The sequence below is a fragment of the Cylas formicarius genome, unplaced genomic scaffold (assembly GCF_029955315.1).
Source record: "Cylas formicarius isolate icCylForm1 unplaced genomic scaffold, icCylForm1.1 PGA_scaffold_4__25_contigs__length_36172078, whole genome shotgun sequence".
Taxonomy (NCBI): domain Eukaryota; kingdom Metazoa; phylum Arthropoda; class Insecta; order Coleoptera; family Brentidae; genus Cylas; species Cylas formicarius.
In genome coordinates this window covers 19,016,077-19,037,900 of record NW_026844334.1, presented here as the reverse complement: position 1 = coordinate 19,037,900, position 21,824 = coordinate 19,016,077, and the positions used below count along the sequence as shown (strand labels likewise).

Genomic DNA, 21,824 nt, shown 5'->3' with positions numbered 1-21,824 from the left:
ATAACTTATTTTAAATAGAATATTCTGTATATTAAGACATTTTTTAATTTTTAGGAAAATTCAAGACATATATATATATATATATATATATATATATATATATATATATATATATATATATATATATATATATATATATATATATATATATATATATATATATATATATATATATATATATATATATATATATATATATATATATATATATATATATATATATATATATATATATATATATATAATTGATATAACCGTCGTTGTCAGGCCCGCATATTCTTCAGGCAACCTCAGGCCCAACATGTTTTTTTTAATTGTTAGTAAATAACTATGACGTAATACATGCGAAAAAACAAAGGAATACTTGAGGGGTAAAAAAAATAATTGAGATATTCAATAAACGTTAACATTCCCCATATACCTTGCAGACATGCCGAGCCCACTTACATAAACAATAGAGATAACTTTTTTATTCTAAAAGCAACAGTTTAAAAGAGTTAAGAAAAGCATGCCCATGTTGTGATCGAAAACCAAAGTAAATTGATATGCGGGTGTGAATCGTTCTAATCGAAGGTAAGTAATGTTAAAATGCGTTATAAGATTTATAACATGTTCACAAATACATGTTCGTTCTCAAACTTTAATTTTGACACTAGTCAACCTCAAAAATAATAATTTTTAATCTCAAAATCGGGAGTTAAAAATTGTCAATTTAATGTTTTTTACAACTTAAATTGTTTTTAACTAAAAAACGGTTAATTTTAGCGGCATGATGCATGGAAACTTTTTTATTTATAATGTAAATAAAAAATAAAAATAGTCCGGTAAATCCGTCGTGAAAAAGGCAAAAAAAATTATAGCCACATCCGGACTAACTGCATCAGACGCGTAAAAATGAATGCACGAAAGTGTCCTAGAATGCGTCATCTAGAAAGAATGGCTTTATCCTGATCGAATGCACCTAGTACGGATGTGACTTGAATGTTTTTTATTTTGACGGATTTACTGGACTAGTAATGAAAATCCTATTTTTTAAAATTTGTTTAAACAAACTTTAACCTGACTGCCAAAAAATTGAAACGGAAAATTTTTTCACAGATGCTATGTTTTCGCCTTCTATTACCCCAATTATTTTGTGTATTTGCAGGAATATAAAATGGGTACCAGGGGAAAGAAAATGTTAACACTAATGACAAACAAAGAGAAGAATTTATTAGATCTTCCAAAATATAAGTCTACCAAAAGAAGCACCAAAAAAGAGCAATTGCAAATTTTACTTGCTTATAAAGAAGGTCATCTATTTGAATGTAGAAAAATAACTACTGAAAGCAATAATGCCACAATCGAGATGATTCAACAATACAATGACGAATGTCCTAAAAATATGATTAACCCTATACCTAATGAAACAAATTACCACCAAACAACCTTATAATGGCGAGTGTATTTTAGACACAACAGATAATCAAACAATTAGAAGTGACAAAATAACTACTGAAAGCAGCGATGCCACAATCGAGATGATTCGACAATACAAGAGTGAAGAATGTCCCAAAAATATGATTAACCCTACATCTAATCAAACAAATTATGACAACGTTTGAATCTTCTACTGGCGAGTATATTTCAGACACAACAGATAATCAAACAGATAGAAGTGGCAGTATTCTTGGTTAAAGTTCAATAATTTTTAATATGTCTAAAGAGAATGCCAACGAAGCCCTTGAAAATGAAAATCTCCGTAAGTATTTGTATAGAATATTACGTTTCAAATTAAAATAACTTGAATCTAGAAGTTTGTGAAACTAGTGAATAATGAAATAATTATTCACTAGTTATTAATGGTTATAATTAATATTTGGTAAATTCATGTATAATAACAAGTACCTACAGCATAGGCCTGGATAAAATTGATTATCAAACAGTCATAATATGTTGGAATGTTCTAAATGATGTAAATCAAAGATAGGTATGTCTTCTTAGATTTAAAGACCTTGGAGTCATTAATGAACGCACTAGAAAATACGGTTTTGTGTAATAATTTTGTTTTCAAATTCTACAGGCTATTGATTATCTCGAAAAAATCAGCGGTTCAAGAAATATGTTAAATTGTTCCAAAAAGAAGGTATAAGGAGGTGTATTTTTGAGAATGGGGAAGTTTGTCCACTTTTTTGTTTTTCGGCTACAACTCGAAAAATGACACAACGTGGATTTTTGCAAAAATAATCCCAATAAACTATATCAGAATAAATTAACAAAATACAAATTTTCTTTTTTAAATATTTTCACATATAACTTTTTTATAAGTTGATTTATGTATAAATAATGCTCGCAAAAAAGAAAGTTCATAGAACTTATTATAAAATGCTCTATTAACTTAGATACTGTATTTCAAATTTAATTAAAGTTTTTAGATTTTTTCTCGTTTTTTGTTTCTTTAGGGCAACTTTAGCTTCTTAATTAATAATACGGTTTTATTTAATTCATAAACTCTCCGAAAGTAATTTAATGTCAGTAATGAATGAATAATGAAGTTTGTTCTAAATTAAACTAAATATTTTAAATTGAAAATAAAAATTTACTTATTATTTAAGGTGAAATTATATTCTTAACATTCATCATATAACATCTTGTCTTCTATCTGCTTGGGTGTTTTAAAATTTAAAATTCTTTGCTAAAATTTCAACTATATTTGAAATGGATAAATCTATTTGTAGAAAGAAACTTATCATCATTATAACAGAAATTTTATCAAATCCACTCAGAAAAAAGTTACAGTAGAAAATATAAAAAACAGACTTTTTTGACATAATTCTTTGGATTAATTTTATGCAAAATTCCACCCAATAAGGTGGCGTTTTGTAGAAAATTAACTTAACTTAAAGTGCATAGTTCTCGAGTAGAAGGCGAAAAACTAAAAAGTGGATGAACTATCGCGCTCTGAAAAACGCAGCCCTAAATTTTGTTGCCCTCCGCGGTATTACCTTTATTAAACCAATTTAACATATGGAAAAATAAAATTCATTGCACGTCCCATATTCATTGTGGTTTTAAACTGAACAAATTAAATTCCAAATTTTATAGAGGGTACGAAAGTGTTTAATCGACCCACGAATCCGGAGAAGGACCCTGATGAAAGTTATCAACCATCAACCAAATTCATAAAGATATCGGTGGTCTTCGGCGTACCTCAATATTTTCGACTTAAGTGGTTGGTAAAATTAAACCAATTCCATTTAATAATATATCCCAAATGACATATTTTTGCAAAATTTAGTCAAACGTACTTTTATGGAACATGTTGAAAATCGAGAAAAATTGTAATAATTTTTTTTATTTAATTCGTTGTATTCTTGCCAATTCTTAAAATTATTATTTAAAAATTTGAATAATTATTAAAAAATACCTCGATTTTAAATAATATATTTTCAACATTTTTAACCAATAAAACTTTCCTTTAAATACTTTGAAATTTTAAATAAAAATATCAAGAAATGGCAGAAATATAAATATTGCAATTGGGATATATCATCAAATGAAACTGGTTTCATGCGGTTACCTTTTGCGAACCACTTTTTCGTTTTCTAAGCGTCTTTTAGGGGGAGTGCCGAACCACGAGCCAGATACGAGGCGATAATATTTCGTACATAAAAATTTTGCAAGTTTGGACTTTGGGTTTCGCGGTGAAAGTTAGCGGGTAGCGCAATTTGGCGATTAGATTTTTATATAATTTTTATGTTGAGTTATGAGTAAACATTATCGAAATATTTAAATTTGATTTAATCGATGCATGCAATTTTAAAATTGTACTTGGTAGAAATTGTAACTCGTTACTTCAAATATTATTTAGAGAAAAAAAGTAAAACTTTAATACCCTGTACCTCAAGAACGAAGGGTCTTCCAAACGATGACATAAAATCTGTATCTTAAAATTAACCAAGGAACTATTCATACCCTACATACTTCATTAATACCTCATATTTCTGGCTTAATAATGGTAAAGTAAATATTTAGTATCGAAACTGTGTTTTTTTTTAAATATTCTCCATATTTCCGAATCAAATTGTTAGGTCTCTGATTTGTACGGATAGTCCGCCCATGTATGGGGCGCTAATGTAAGTTTTAAATGGGCCAATAGAAACCTTTTTTTCTTAAAATTGACTGTTCGCTCATCTGTATTAATTTGTTATAATACATCCAGAACACCCTCCATATCTTCAGGCGACGCATCGCCCGGAATGTATGCAACTAAACAAAGAGGAATTTTTGTCAATATACACAATGTTAGGCTGAAAGCTGTCGAATCTTGTTAATATTTTAACTTTTTATTACAGGAAACACAATTTTTGATCACTTCTCCTGAAAATATTAAAACGACTGCTGAAAAAAATCTGTGTCCATTTTGCTTCGAAGATGTCGGACATTTCTCGCGTCATTTAAAAAGAATACACTACGACGAAGAACCAGTTGAAAAGATCTTCGAAATGAAAAGTCAAAGTAAGGAAAGGAGGCTAGCCATAATAGCTTTACGAAAAAAGGAAATTTTATATTGAAATCCGAGAAAACCCGTTTAAACCCTGTAAGGAAATCTGTCTGTAGACTACTATCCCTGCAATGGTTGTTTGGGTTATTACAAAAAGACTTATTTATGGAGACACAAAAAAAAAGTGCAGCATCGAGTTTTCAAACTAGAGGTGGTTCAAAAATCCAACATCTTTCTGAATCTCAAACATTCTTAACAGCAACTGATTTACTTGGGAATTACTTAAACGAAAGCCGTTTAAAGTTAGAAGTTTTTCCAGTAATGAGGGGAGATGAGATTAGTTTAACAGCAAAAAAAGATGCCCTAATATGTCTTTACGGTGAATCGTATTTAAATAAACACAAAAGAAAACAAATTAATATCGTCGCATCAAACAGATTATGAGAAATGGCTCGACTTAAATTAGCTTTACAAAAGTTTACTTCAATACAGAATGCTCTTGATTTTTTGAAACCGAATATGTATGAAAATATTGTAGCTGCTTCCAAAATAATTTGCAATTATGACAGTGACAAGAAAATCTTTAAAGCATCATCCTTGGCTCTACACTTGAAGAACCAATTTGAAATTTCTTTGCGACGTAGCCAGAAGAGCTGTTTTGACAAGAAATCTTATATTTCCCCAAATGTCTGATAAAGAAAGAGAACAAAAATTGAAAGAAATATCTGAAATTTGAGATGTAATAACTAGCCATTGCTTAATGAGGTTAAGGTAGGAAGGCCCAAGTTAGTGCCAATGACTGAAGATATTAAATGCTTCAATAATTATATTACTACGAGAGCATCACAAACATATCAAAACTTGCAAGAAAATAAGGAGATAATTGTTAATTATAAAATTATTGCTGAGTGTACGCTTTGCCTTGTTTTGGTTTTTAATAGGAAACTGATAGGCGAAATCTAATTTTTGGACATCGATTCTTATAAAAGAGATTACTCTTTAAATCACGGGGAATTTTTAAACGCTCTTACAGAGTTTGAAAAAATTATGAGCAAATATTTCAAAAGAGTAATGGTCTTTGGCAAAAGAAGTAAACCAGTCCCAATACTTTTTACAAAACAAATGCAAATATATATCGACTTGTTATTAAAATTACGAGAAAATGTTGATATTGTTCCTAAGAAGAATAAGTACGTGTTTGCAAACCCTGGTTCATCAGACAGATGGATGTGTGGGTCCTATTTAGTTAGAAAATTCGCAAAAACATGTGGCCCTAAAAAACCTGAGCTACTAACATTAACTAAATTTAGAAAACAGATAGCCACAATTTTGCAGTTAATGAACTTTTAAAGACGATGAATTGTTCGTTTTATGGGACACAAGGAGAAGACACACAGAGAGTTTTACAGGTATAAGTTATTTTTTTAAATATTTGTTTCGTTTTTTCCTTTTTTTGCAGTGTGCTTTTCAATTTTTATTTGCTTTTTAAGCCTAGCTGAAGACACTTACCAGGCTGCGAAAGTGGCAAAAGTACTCTTATTATTAAACGCAGGAAAAGGTGATGAGCTCAAAGGACAATCTTTAGGGGATATAGACGTGACTGAGGATATTTTAGACTACGATGAAAGAGATTCTAAAAAAGATGACGACAAGAAACTTGAAAAAACTGATATTTGTGTTAATACACAAATGAGGGATATTTTAGAGTCTCGTGATGCAGATAGTTCAACAAACAGTCCAAGGTAAAATAATGAACTACCTGAACCCTCAACGAAGAATTGTCAAGAGTTTCCTTCTAATATTTCAGATGACTTACTACCTCAACTGTCAAAGAAGAATTGTAAAAAAATGCTCTCCGATTTTTCCACAACCCGAAGTGGTCGTATTCGATGGACTAAAGAAAATAAGAACTTGGTTCTTCATTTTATTTTGAACAAGTTTGATTAATTTTAAATTTTGCAGTGAAAGTTTATGTTCTTGACCATGCAGAATATTTCATGTTAAATAATTTTCTTTCCCAAAACTGAAAATAAATGTTTTTTTTTTGTAAACTGTAAAACAAATTTCACATTTTTTCGAATAAATTTATTTTTGTGAAAACGGTTTAGTTTTAATAGTTCTGAACTAAATCAATTTCTTAAATTTATTGTTAATATTCTTTGAAGTATTTACATTTTTTTGAAACACGAGCACCTCATCAGATCAGGTCAGATAAGTTTTAGCTTATTTGATAAACATTATACAACCAAACAGTTAAACTCCTTTTTCAGATCATTCTTATCACAAATTCATATATTGCACCGACGTTGCCAAACCAGGCACTGTTGCTACATTGTTTTGTTAAAATTTGGCGCGAAAAGATAAAATGAAGGGTCTATATTTAAAAATGCGTATTGTATTTGAAACTAAATACAAAATGATACGAAGTACACTTCTCTTAAAACTGTCGGAGGGAATAGATTCTAAATAACATATTAAAAATATATATTTTTTGTGTCGTTGCGTCATTTCTTTATATTTAGTTATGAAGACTGATAGGGGTACTGGAATTCAATCTCTCTCAAAAAGTACAACTTGTTCTACCTAATTCTTTTTTCGTCATATTTGTAGCGCGATACATCCTTAAGAGTTGTTTTTTAACCCAATGTTTATATACCATACTACCCTTTATATTAAGCAAGCAAACACCCTCTGTTGCATTATGTCAACAGTTGTTGGGGTTTATATTTAATACAAGTGGGATTAGTGACACATTGGGTTTCGACAGACGTTAAATTATTAAAAATAACGAAATTTTCCATGATAATTATTAATTTTCTACTTCCTTCTGTAAAATAGCTAATTATACGGCGATCTAGCTTGCAGACAGTTTCTTGTCCCACGGATCCGAGGCCCTTCGGACATTTCCGGGATAATGCAGCACGGGTTAAGTCTGATGTTTTCGGAGATTTCACCGAACGGCTTAAATTTTGACGTTTGTCAATTATGAGGGTCATGTCACGTTTGATAAACTTTTATTTGTTTATTATTTAATTATTAAGCGTTCGCTCCGCTCTTGACAGATAAACTCGTGACTCAAATGCCGTTTATCGTAATCGTTTTTGAATTTTTTGAATTTGTGTCTGAAATTATTTTTGGCTCTACCAAATTCAGAAATCTTGCCCATTTGCTGGTATGGTAACGTTTTTAATGGTTTTCGCTTCCCAAGCCTACTGTAATACCCCATGTCAAATTTTAGGCTATGTTAAAATGGTCTGAAAAATCGGTAAAATGGCACGTTTTATACGGTTTTAGTTTAAAGGTTCGTTGTCTAGGCGGCGTTGTGAGACCGGAGATTTGGCAACGGTGGATTCTATTTTTAGAATGTCGATGGAATTTAATAATTTATCATAATTTGCTATTTCTGCTAAGCAGTTGATTTTTGCCGCGTTTTTTAAATTAGGAAATTGAAGTTACTGTAGACGCGTAGTCTAAAATGCTTCGTTGCAGTTTTTTTTCAGAGTCATTGATATTTGTTGTGATTTTGATCTTTTAAATAATATTTAGTGTTGGTTAGTTGAATTTCTTTAAAAATTAATTTATGTTGAAAAAAAGGACGTTTTGCATGTAAACATGATTGAGGATTTTTTTTTTGCAAAAGCCTTTAAAATTGAGAAAAAGGCATGTAGCAGTCAACAAGTAAGATCTAAATTAATGCAAATTATAAGAAAACCGAAAGTACTAAGTCTCGTGAAGAAGTCGACAATTTATGCAAAAGATTAAAAATTATCTAAAAATAAAATTGTGACTCCTTGTATCTGGACCAAGCGTCTGCATCTTATTGTCTGGAACTTTTCAGCAAAACAAAGAAGCAAAAAAAAATTTAAATATTATAAAAAAAAAATTTATTTCAATAGAACAAAAATGATATTTAAAGGACGGCTACATTTTGGCAGATAAAGCAATTGAATAGCAACTCCGGTTTTACTGGAATTACTCTGTCTTTATATTTTTGTATACTACGCGTAAATGCAAGTCGGAAATATTCTTCGGAAAAACCGTGACATCAACTTTCTTGCTTTCAATTTTTATATATATTTCTACATTTTTATATTCTACGTAAAAAATTAATAGTCTCTGAGCCCATCGCAGTTCAATTTATTGTGCGAAAATTGTGACTATAGAAATAAATATTAGTATAGCGGTGATTTAATAAGTAAGTACAGGGTCATTTTGCTAAGTATTTTTAAGTATATATATATATATATATATATATATATATATATATATATATATATATATATATATATATATATATATATATATATATATATATATATATATGTGTGTGTGTGTGTGTGTGTGTGTGTGTGTGTGTGTGTGTGTGTGTGTGTATTGCTGGTAATCCGGGTGTTCATCCGTTCGTTGTTTGACCCTGGAGTAGGATCATTCGCCTGACGTTTCGCCAAAATATCACTTGGCATCTTCAGAGGCCTCGCGTCCATGTCACTCGTACGTGTCCGCACTTAAACTCAGTTCGAACACTTCGGAGCGCGAGCATTGAAGATGCCAAGTGAGATTTTGGCGAAACGTCTGCAGGATTCCAGTCGGAGTTCAACAAGCGAACCGATGATATCCCGGAATATAGAGTCATCACATTTTTCCATCCGTGAATCAATACGTGAAAAAAAAAAAAAAAAAAAAAAAAAAAAAAATATATATATATATATATATATATATATATATATATATATATATATATATATTTCTAATATATATATATATATATATATATATATATATATATATATATATATATATATATATATATATATATATATATTTCTAATTATTTTCTTATTTTTAGAAAAACGGTGACTTTGCATAAATTTACCAATATGAAAAAGTTTCCAAAATATTAGCCATTATTATTTTTCAATGTCATTGCCATTCATTTCACACTAAATATTAAATAAGAACACGGCAACTCCATTAAAACATGTTTTCGGTAATCCTAATAATACAAAAATGAAGGATATAAAATCAATAGACAGAAAACTGTGTTTCTTAAATGGGCCAAAGATAAATTATTGTAATTTTTAATAGATATTTTGGCAATCCAAATTCGCCGTTTCTTCGACGTCAGAATGGACACGTCGAGATTCGAAACATAAGACAGTAGTCAGAAAAACGTGTGGTGACGTATTTGGTGGCCTGGGAAGTTACGTTGGCTAAAATTGTCAAACATTGATCTTCAAGCTCACAGGAAGTCAAAAATGTTGTTGTTATGTTTCGCCCTCTTAGTCTGGTCTTAGTCTGAGTATAATAACATGTCTATATAACGTTTTAAAAACAATAGTAATAAATAATGGAGAAAACAATAACAAACTAAATTAGAAAATTAGTTTATTATGTGTGACGTATAGATCGAATATAGAACAATGGGATTTAGTATAAGACGGTTTTATTATTTACCTAAATTATCTCTTTCTTTTTATAGGCTGATTCTTGTAGGTTTTCGTCCTTCTGGATATTGTTCAACAAATGCCAAAATGTTTTTGACAAAATCGGTTCTATTTTTAGTTAATGTTAAACACATTTGAATCACTTTTGTGATAATTGCTAACTTAATTTGAATTATGAAATTTACAAAAAGAAATTCTGCCATGTTTCGCCATCAGAATCGAAATCTGCATTTTTTTCAAATAGGCGATCTTAACAAAGTTATCATTTTTTAAAATACTAATTACGATAAAATTACCAGAATAGAGTGTTTGCATTTGAAAAAAATGACTGAAATATTTTGTCATATATATTTTGAATGTTAGTTTTTGATCACCTCGTATTTATTTGTTTTCAAAACATCAATACAGGTCGCTAAAATAGATCCCCCTTTTATAAGAAAATCAACTCCAAATATAGATAAATCGATAGATATATTTAGATCTGCAAAAGTCACTTCAAAACAGTTTTCCAAATAACTTTTTTTGATATATTTTTATCTAACCGCACTTTCGTGGCATTGGTTACCTGACTGACGTCAAAAAATATGTAACGAGTTGCAACGAGCACAAATTTTTTGTTACCCATATTTTAAAGTATATTTTATTTGATTTAATTAATTAATCAAAATTATTACTATTACTATTATTACAATATTTTCCTGAATCGAAATCGAAAAGTAAATACCAAGATCGATGACGCATTGGACCACTCGCGAAAGTGTAAATAGAAATTCCGTGCGAGCTTACTTTAATTTACACCGAACGCCACCTTACATTCTTTCGGTAATAATGTAAATATTTGGTGACGAAGGAAGCGGAAAACTACACAATTGCTTTGGCCCTCAAGTGCGTTGCAAAACTCGCTGTTTTCGACTCCCTTCCAGTAGGTTCTTCTGCTCCCTTTGATGAAATTTCTACATCTCCCTTGCTCGATTTCGGATGAAGTAAATTACTTAATTCCTTAATCATTCGGCGACAACATCCGTATCTTTTGTTTCATGACTGTTTTATGCGAAAATTTATTTCGATAAACATCAGTACGATATCGTGACATAGATGAAAATAAACAAACAAGTTACTAACTAATTAATTTAAATAGCCAATAGAAGTGTAGGTTCCTTTTTCTACTCCCTTCTGTAAAATACCTAATTATACACCCATGCGTCAGCGAATGTATTCGTGTTGTTTTGCAAAAATGTACCCAAAAACTAACGGTCGTAGAAAAAGTATACTATGCAACAAATAAACGAATTGAATTTATAATTTTTGTTGTATAGGGAATAATAATTCGTAAGTTTAGTGTCACTACTTAAACTTAAACAATGGTAGTGCTTGTAACAGATCGACGTATTATTTTCCAGTTAAAAGCATCTTGCGTCATCAGTATAAACGGTGGTACTACACTTGTTCAACACTTGTTTCTAGAGCTAAACCAATTATTAAATTTTTCCAAAAATTATACGTTTCAACCAAACAGCAAACCAGCGTGAAACGAACGTTAACTACAATGATTAAAATTATATTCAAAAAGCGTTCGTGTAAACCGTAACACAACACCCCACGAACTTTTTCAGACCAACCTGGTTAAAGCTGACAACCTTCGTCACACAGTTGTTTTGTTCCTCATGGGGTCATTTATCACTTTCAGTTCAGCGTTTCGCGCTTTTCTTTCATCAAATGGACCAACATAACGAAAACTCGAGAAAAACGATCAACGAATTCGATATTATTGTGTTTCCCTATTGTGACCGTGCTCAATTAAGTTTAAGCTCCGTTTATTATTATTAATGCTACTTTGACTGAGAATGAGAAAAATGCAGAACAATTTCTCACTATGTTCCGAATCACTAAAAAAATTAAAATTACTAACAATTTTAATTCGATGTTTGCGTACTTTGAAATTCTGAAAACCATATTTTCGGATAATGTTAATTTGGAAATTATGTTAAACAAAACAAATAATTTTAAATCTGTATACAGCATGCCAACTTAACTGGGCAACACACATTTGTAATACTCATTTAAAACAAACATTTCGCAATTTGAATCAGAATTTTTTAGTATATCTATTATTATTATTATTAATGGTGTTTGACCTCGTTAACAATATTTTAGAAAAATCAAAATTGTATTTTAATATTATTAGAATAACCATTAAGTGATGTGATGCCAAAATATTGAAAATCTAAATTAATTTTTCACATTACCTTTAATTTGAACAAAACGAGGAGATTTATTTGATTCTTAAATTAAAAAAAAATTATTAACATTTTATATATAAGAAAGAAACAAAATGTTGATGAAGTTAATAAAATTATTTTGATTAATTTGTACAATTTTTATATTTTTTGAACTACGCTGTATGCCGTTTGACTTGGAATCATGTGATCTAAGTGCTGTTAAAATCGTTGTCGAACACGCACTTTGGCAATAATTGTGCTTTGGTGAAGTAATTAATAAAAAATCCCATATGTTGCGCACTGTAGAGGATATAAAGGCTACCTTAAATTTGTTCTATGTAGGGACCGTTCAAATAGTTTGTTTCAATTGACCAGTCAATTGCCTGACCGAAATAATTTTGAAAATACCACGGAATTTATATTTATTTAGGTTATAGGTAAATTGGACATCACAATGCATAATAATTTATTATAAAGTATATATTATTATTAAATAATGATAGATAACTAGACTAGACTAAACTAGTCAATTAAGAAGTGGTCAATTGACCAGTGCCAACACTAGTTCTATGCACGAACGAAAATCTATTAGTACCAACCAGTATTCCACCTATGGATCTGATAGATTTAGTAGATTTCACTCTAACTCGGAAACAGGTTAACCCATTGGTGAGACAAGATTTATTAGATTGCTTAATAATATCTTTAGACCAAAATTATTTTGAATTTAATGAACAGATTTATATCTCTAATGAAGATTTGATTATGAGAAACCCACTTAGTCCTTTGTTAGCCGAGATTTTTATGAATAATTTGCTTGCTTTGTTGGAACGGACAGACAATTGAATTCTTTTTAACTCTATTAATTTTTTAGACATAATTATTACGAAAGCGCAAAACAAATTAGATTTTTCAATATATCATACACCTTCACACACGGACACAGTCATACATAACAGCTCAAATCACCCTTATACACACAAAATGGCTGCATTTAACTCTTATATACACAGACTTCTTAATACGCCACTCTTAACAGAAAATTACAACAAAGAAGTTAATATCATTAAACAAGTTGCACTGAACAACGGCTACAATCCGTTCATTATAGATAAAATTATAAATAAAAACTCTATTTGTCCGAAACCTAACACAGAACACGAACAATTTAAAACAATTACATACATAGGAGACCCAAGTGAAAAAGATTCAAATCATTTGACAAAATGTGGTTTAAAAATAACTTTCAGAACAAACAACACGATAGAAAAATATTTAAAAAACAATAAAACGAAATGTCCAAAATCTCAAAAATCAGGTGTCTACAGGTTGAAATTCGAATCTTGTCCTAAAATTCCTGCGTCGGTTTTGCTTAGTCGAAATTGCTGACGTTTCACCAATCATCCTGGCCAGTTTCAGTAAAAAAAAGTCTAGATTCTAATTATGCTACACACTTAAACACAGAACAACACATTTTTGATGACAAATTTGATATTTTACATACAGCCACAAAAAGTAGAAAATTATATTTATTGGAAGCCATGGAGATTAACAAAATGAGACATTCAAATGTATTGCTTAATGATCAATTAGATTTAAATACCTCTTCTTTATTGAACTTAAATTCTCACAACATTAATTCAGGTTTTATGGTCATTTTTCGGTATATATAGTAGCAGGTAGTTTGTAAATATTATATTTGATAAAGACACGGTGTTGTCAAAACAATTGTCATGTAAAAATATATAATTTCGTCAAAAACTGAACTTTTAGGCGTATTTTAGAGCAAGGAGTACAAAAACGTGTATTCATGTTGATAATTCGCTACAGAGCAAATGAGAATTTTTAATAAATAGGCTAATAATAGCAAATATCGAACTCGAATATTTGCGAAAAATAAGACAGAGCCAGTAATCGAAAGAGATTGAATTAATGAATGAATTGAAAATAATCGGCGCATAACCAAAAAACAATTACATAGTCTGGAACCGTTCATACATTTTTAATTAGTTTTTAGCTGATTATGGACTAACACTTTTAAATAAACCGATTTCGTAAATAGAAGTCTCAAACTTACTTGCAGTGTTTGGCGTGTATGGGGTTTCTCAGTCGTTTGATGAGATATAAGGCACGACCATATTAGTTGTCCGTAGATCGAAAATGTAAAAACTGCCTTTATTGTAGTTTTTCACGTAGCACTGTTTACTTGTCTTTTTCGCATTGTTTTAAGATCATAAATAATATAAATAATGTAAAATTATCAGTACTCCATGATTTAATTAGGTTAGTTATTTAAAATATGATTATTAGGTCTAAACTTAAAATTAGGCTACTTTTAAAAGGCCAACTTGTGCACGCAAAGGTTATTCGAATTCGAAAGGTTTTTATAACTTCTACAGCTTTAAAGAACATTTAATAAGAAATGCAAAGTGTATCACGAGCAGCTGTTACTCAAATTTATTGTATAAACTTTGTTTTTTTCTTTTTTTCTTTAACTTGTCCAATACGTGCCGGTATTTGTCAGGGTGTCTTAAAACCCATAATTTCATACTCATTCATTTTTGCCCTATATTACTATTGAGATATCCCCTGTATGTTGAAGTGAGAATATTTATGATGAATTTCGTATGCCGCTGCCGAACTACATTTATCTAAGGCATTAATTTGTATTGGCGAGTTAAGCAACTTGAACTTTTAAAAGTTGCCGAAAGTTGTATTCGCACCGAGTTGGATTTGAAATCAACCACAATTTGCTATTTGAATAGGAATTTAATTTTAATTGGATCGGTTAACGATCGCACGTAAAGTATCAACTAGTTTTGCCGCCTTCGTCAGCGAAACCTACTAAAATTTCTGTCTGAATCCGTTTTTATTTCACACTCATTTATATTTCCGAGCACACATGTTACTCGTGGTCATTTTCCGAATGGCGACCTATTCCCTAGAAAGATCTGTACATCGGCAACTTATGGGACAAAGTTGGTGCAGAGGAGAAAAATAATTTACTGTGGGATGCCTACCGAATAGAGAAACACGCCAATAATGTAACGGATATAACGATGGAAAATTTCATTTTTAAAAAAGTTGCTGGTACACTCATCATGGCAGATAATTTAATGCAGTAGAAAAATTCCGTTTCTTATTAAAATATCTCTGTTCTCTGTAAATAAAAAATGGAACTGGGATTTACGACCCATTGGCTCGAATATTAGCTGATGTATACAGTATTGATCACATATGGAAAATATAATAGAAATTCAAGGAAACTTCCACAGGCTGGTGTAATACTATTTACAAATCTTCTGGATTCCTCCTAAGTCGATTGCTGAACTTGCTGACGTTTCACCAGCGAAACCTACTAAAACACACGAGAAATCCAGAAAATTTGTAACTAGTAAAAAATAAATTATTTAATTAAATTTATAGATTTTTAGTTCTTAACGTCATTATGAAAATGAACCTTCTTCCTCTATCTTCTTTCCCTTTCCAAGCTTGGGTTACTAAAAACATCGTATTGTCCAAAGAAACCAAACTCAAGCGTAGAAATACCCATTTATTGATGACTGCTGGAGGCATTGGTGGACAACTTCGTGGTTGGTAGCCGGTATGGTCTGTTCATAGATATAAAAAAGTGACCAATTGCTTTTGAATGCGATTATCCAAGGGTGGTCATTAACATACCATGCAACAAGATTATTACCTAAAGTTTTAGAATTTAAATTCAGGTAAAATTGTGGTCCGTAATAGAAAATAATTTTATACTCAGCTGTGTTTAATATTCTTTGGTTTGGTATACTACTTAGTTTAAGTTTATTAGTAATCATTCTTATTTCGTGTGTAATACAGCGTGTGTTGAATCGTGTGCGAATTATGCAAAATATGTGCGAGTCTAGTGTGATGCTCCCGTCAAATGTAGATAACACTATTCTATTGAGACTAAGGAAGTTATAAACAATGTTTATTTGACTCTAATTGAACGCGGTGCCAGCAAGCAAGCATCTTTAGAAGAAACGGTCATATTGACGAAAATTCCAATATCAACTGTATGGAAAATTGTGAGTAATCCCATTTGCGCGAGGAAAAAAAGAAGCGATGCTGACATTTTCTCGAGTGTAGATGAAAGTGATCAAGATATAATACGGCGTAAAATTTACCAGTTATACGAGGAATAAAGCATGCCTACATTAGATATATTAATTAGGGGGCTTGAAAAAGATGAAACCAGTGTTTAATGTGGCAGAACTAACCTTACCTTACTTACCTACCTTATGGAAGTGTATTCAACACATGGGTTTTAGATTTAAAAAAATTGACAAAAGGCAAGTTTTAATGGAATCTTTTAGAAATCGGAAATAGCGACTCTAATATCTAGAAAAAATTAGGATTTACAGAGAACAACAAAGGCCAATTATTTACTTGGATGAAACCTGGTTCGACACTTATGATACCCTGCAAAAGGGTTGGGTTGACTCAACTGATAAGTATAAAACAAACGCGCCATCAAAAAGAGGTAAAAGAATAACTATTTTGCATGTCGGCTCTAAAGATGGTTGGATTCGAAATGGACTTTCTCTGTCTGCGAAAAATATTAAAGATTCTTCTCTGGATTACCATGAAGACACCACCGCTGATTTATTTGAACGTTGGTTTAAAAACAAAATAGTTCCAAACATTCCTCCTAATAGCGCAATTGTAATGGACAATGCAAGTTATCACAGTAGACAGTTGACTAAAACCTCTTCCTCATGTGATACAAAAGCAACAATCCAAAACTACATGTATAATAACGACATTTATTTTCACGAAGATTATACCAAAAAGAAATTAATTGAGGTTCTTGAACCAACAAAAGGAATGCGCCTGTGATAATTTTGCAAAAAATCTAGGGCATACAGTTTTAAGACCTTACTTACCACTGTATATTTAATCCCATTGAACATGTTTGGCACCAACTGAAATCTGCCATTCGTCGTAACAATGTTTTCCCCCTTGTTAACTCCAATGTCCTCAAACTTATAGAAACCGAAGTTTTTAACATCCCTCCACAAAGTTGGGCAAATTCTGTTAAACATGTAGAAAAAGCAGAACAATCGTATATCCATATTGCAAATAATATAGAACAAATAATAATTAGAACAGGCGATGATAGCGATAGTGATACTGATATATTATGTGAACGATTTTAAGTAATTTAAGTAGGTAATAAAAATAATTTGTAATTTTATTTTAGATTTAAACATAAATACATAAATAAATATTGTTTAGTATCTTTCCTAACAAAACCCCAAATAATTAAATTCTAAGCAAAGTACGGACTTGTTCGGCCATATTTCATTCGTACAGCTTGCCCGGGTATTTCCTTAATTCGTATCAGTTAATCACTTTCTTATATCTATGAACAGACTTTACCATTCACACTGAGTTTGAAAACCATCCGCTCATTAGAAGCAAAATATACAGGAACCCTACGCTTACTGTCCTAAGATTAAAAAAAAATTGAGGTATATTTTTAGGCGATACGGTCCTTAAAATCTACATATACCATACCAATTTCCAAATTGACAGCGCGCAAAATGGGAAGGCGGCTTGATATATGTTGAACCAACATTTACCGATTACCAGCAATAATGGCTTTCCAGAACTTGCCTCTTTAACTTAGATTTAAAACGTGAGTAGTAGAAATGTTTAGCTTTTTCGGGTATCTCAATATTTGTGATTCGTGGCTCACTATGCACTGTAAGACTTTTTCAGAGCTTAACTAAAACTATATAGAAGCGACATATACAGAAACTCTAATTTTACCCATTATTTTTTTCGATATAGCTTCTAATCAATCATAGTTTTCCTAAATCTTGGGTTTACAAGTGATCATTGCTGGAAAATTGTTCAACTTATTTTTAAAAAAGGAATATATTCGCCTTGCTGAAATTTTCAATAGAATTCTTTTATTTAGTCCAATTTTTCCCTTATGATGTCGCTATGGCCAGTAATCTTCTAAGGGAAAAAATTCATTCTCTCATAACGAGTTGGTTATTATGATATAATTTTGGTTTTTCTACTTTAGTGTAATATGGCAGGTCACTAAAATTATGTTTCAAGGTTGTTCTCTCCTCCGATGCTGGTTTAAAGTTCTGTGGGCATCAAAAACCAAGAATAAAAAAACAAAAGCAACATTCGCTGTGTGTTCGCAAATAAGAAAACAGCACAGCTTTAACAGTTTACTTATGTGTTTTTTTTTGTCGAACAAAGGCTCCCGAAACAAATCTGTCAAAATGATAAAAAGTAAACCGGATTTTAGAATCAGGTTTTGATACGAAATGACAGTCGAACATGTATTTTCGGCGAAACGGAAACGTCGGAAAACCCGGGCTTTAGTAAAAGTTGTTTTGGAACTTCGCCAAACACAATGGGAAGGTGTTTATCAAATATCGATTGTCCGAATCGTCGCTTTCTAGGGATTTCGATATTCTATATTTTGGAGAATATAGGCCGTTGTAGCTTAAAGGAGAATATTGAAACGTGTTTCGCGGTATACATAGTAATTATACATTTTCAAACTTGGTTTTGTCCGCACTAAATATTTTTTCTAGGCAAGCAAATCATGGGCAGATATCTAGTTGGCAAATATGGTTATATCTTTACGCGGGTATTTGTCAACATTAATGTAGACATCAAAATAATTAATTAAAATTAAAATGATTAATTAGGTTTAAAAAAAATGCTACATGCTCTGCCGATACTCGGACTCTTTTTTCAATGATGTTTAAAATATGAACGACTATCATATAATGACACACGTATTTAAAAAAATGTTTTAAAATGTGGTTTTGGAAAATTTTATTTATTATTTATTTTATTTTCGCAAAGGTAAATATATATAATACATTATTCTGCGTTTGAAAGTTTCATTTTTGAGTTTTATTGTTACTTATAATTTATGAAAATCGAATACTCATTTTTTTATGGAGATGTTTCAAATCTATATTGAGTATTTTAAAATTTGGTGCCAGGTTACACCATTTTTTTTATATTTTTAGGAATTCCAATTGCCATTCAGCCATTTATCTTAATATTTGCAGGCATACAGAGTGGTGATGTTTAAAGTGAAGAGAATTTGCAAAACATTATAAGATATTTCGGCTTCCGTTCAGTTAGAGAAAAGCTATTTTTTTTAATATGTTTTATGAATTTATCACAAAACTTTTGAATTTTTTTACAAAAAAAAAAAACAAAAAATCCCAGTTCTTATTAAAAGATTTAAAAAAATTAAACAAAATGTTGACAATTTGGCGGTTCGAGTAGAAATCTTTCGAATGTGGTAAGCCTTGGTATGGGAAATTTTATTTGTCGACATTCTTGGTTTTTATCAAATAGCTAGTAGAGGTATAGAGGCACTTCCTATACCGATAATACAGGAATTTATGAAGCAACTATAAAACATTTTTTAAGAAGGTGGATCCAACATGCGCATGCACGAGACTTAAAACCTGGTTCTAATCCAATGCCCTTGCGGCATTTCACAACCAACATAGCCGCTGACAGGTCGTCAATAAGTTTGGATACGCCATTTTTACGGCAGTATATTCTAGATCTTCTATGCTTAGATCTCGTTAAATGTTTTCGTATAATAAGTTAAGTGTATGGTAATCGCTGTTTAGAATGACAAAGTTGCCTAAGCACGTAGTGCACAGCATTACACGGCGTATGAATTGCAAGCTCAAGTCTTTCACAGCACTTAGGCAATAGCAAAAATTGTCGTCCGTTCTTCCTTTCATTGATAACATTGCATTAAGGACATATGAAATTGCGATGCAAAAAGTCTTATAAAGGTAAGCCAAAAAAAAACTAATCAAAATTTGGGGGATTTACGAAATTCCAATAAAATTCTTACGAAAAAGCTACTAAATATGATTGATTGACTGATAATTAGTAACCTGCTGAAAAACTGTTAGAAACATTAAAACTCTTGCGTTGCTCGATACATACTATCGTATTTGATTGCTGTGTGTTAAATACCCTAAAAACTATTCAGAAAGCTTTTGATAGAATAATCAACTTCGTTCGTTTTAATAACATACTAAAAATTTCAGAGATGTAGATGCTTTGGTGTATTAGGTTAGTATAGTATAAGTTTATAAGTACCTTAAAAACTTGGTTGATCCATGTATGAAAACCCTACACTTCAATAGATGAAACCTAGAACTCTTAGTACAAATAACTTTTACTCGAAGTCGCGTTCTAAACTCAAATTTTATTAAAGGATCAAAAATATTTAACTCACTAAGTACCCGCACTAGCTCACTAGTTGTGAAATGAAAATTAAAACAAAACTAAAAAATATCGTTCTAATTTAAATAAACGACTTCATTAACAGTATTGCACATGGTGGCGCGTTTATGAGGCATTACTATCTTATCTCAGGAACTAGAAGATATTGAACAAAAAGTTAAATACAAAATTCGCTTGGGTCAATTTGAACTTTATTTTGTACAACATGAATATTTAGAAGAAAAAATCTTACAGTGCTGTCATACTTAGCGTATCATCAGTTTCTCATTTTTTTCAATAATAATTGAAAAACAACGGTTTTTGAATTATTATTATCTTCAGTACGACTGATTAAATTTAATTTGGCCAGATGGTGCTCCTTACCACTATAGTCCTGCCATAGAAAGCTATTTAAGTACACCGTATACGGAATGTGATAATTCTGTGTTTAACAAAACTCTACAAGAACCTAGCTAACGTAAAATGATAAATTAAAACTAAATAGGTCGATTATATTATAAATGTAGTGTTCTACTAGATATCTATCCAGGTACATCTGTACTGTACTAGTTGGTAATAACAATTATGTTTAATGATGTCATTTTGAACTTATAGTAATTATGACGTAGTGATGCGTTAACGACGCGTCCATAGAATATTTCGGTTCCGATCCCTGCAAAATATTGATAAATTCAAAAAATATACTTTTTAGCTCAGCACCAAATCCAAGAATTTTTCTGCCCTTTCCCACGTCAATTGACCTTGCCACCTGATTAGGATCTCGAACGAAAAACTGTTCGGAACTAATCCACTTTCAAGAAAAACAGCTCGAAAGTTAGTATTTCCAACAATCTGAATCGGTTAATCCAGTTTATCCGGTCGACTAGTTTGCTAAATTGCCGATCGGCTTTGCCGCATAAATCTTTAAACGACGGGCGGCGGCGTCGGCCCCATTTTTTTTTTTGCAACAAAAATGGCACGGGGGACACGTAATCGCAATTATATTGCGGAAACGGGACGCGACGCGGCGGCAATCTCGATTAATTAATCCTATTGTGATTTATCGATTGGCTGTGTTAAGTTGCGTCGTTGCAATTAATCATTGCTGCTTGACGTCGCCGTCGTCGTAGTCGTTGTACGTCTGACACCCTCGGAGGCCGCGGCGGCGGCAACGGGAAACGCGGACCGGCACAGAACCCGACACTTCTGGTGCTGCCGCCGCTGCTGTGGCTGTTCGAAAGTTATCTTAATTAGGAAACTCGGTTTGAATTATTGTTCCAAGCCGAAATCGCTTCTGATAATTTCGCTAACACCGCTCGTCCCCCTCTACGTTCCCTCGTGCTCGATATTGCACGATAGCTTCGTACTCGAGTAGATAATAGAGAGGTAATCTTTGACGGCATGTATGGG

The 21,824-nt window shown here is 31.3% G+C and overlaps 1 protein-coding gene and 1 long non-coding RNA gene across 2 annotated transcripts in view; one reads left to right on the top strand and one right to left on the bottom strand.

Moving 5' to 3' along the window:
- The first annotated feature begins 256 nt into the window (after nucleotides 1-256).
- Nucleotides 257-6,518, top strand: LOC132700580 (uncharacterized). Its single transcript, XR_009618657.1, has 6 exons — nucleotides 257-371; nucleotides 429-573; nucleotides 1,148-1,741; nucleotides 4,335-5,892; nucleotides 5,974-6,225; nucleotides 6,291-6,518. It is a non-coding gene; the product is annotated as an uncharacterized LOC132700580 (long non-coding RNA).
- Nucleotides 6,519-21,513: 14,995 nt separating this feature from the next.
- LOC132700928 (uncharacterized) overlaps nucleotides 21,514-21,824 on the bottom strand; it is a 36,129-nt gene continuing 35,818 nt past the window's right edge. The window contains exon 23 of the mRNA XM_060668524.1: nucleotides 21,514-21,644. Within this exon, the coding sequence (XP_060524507.1) occupies nucleotides 21,514-21,644 (131 nt within the window). The remainder of the gene's footprint in view (nucleotides 21,645-21,824) is intronic.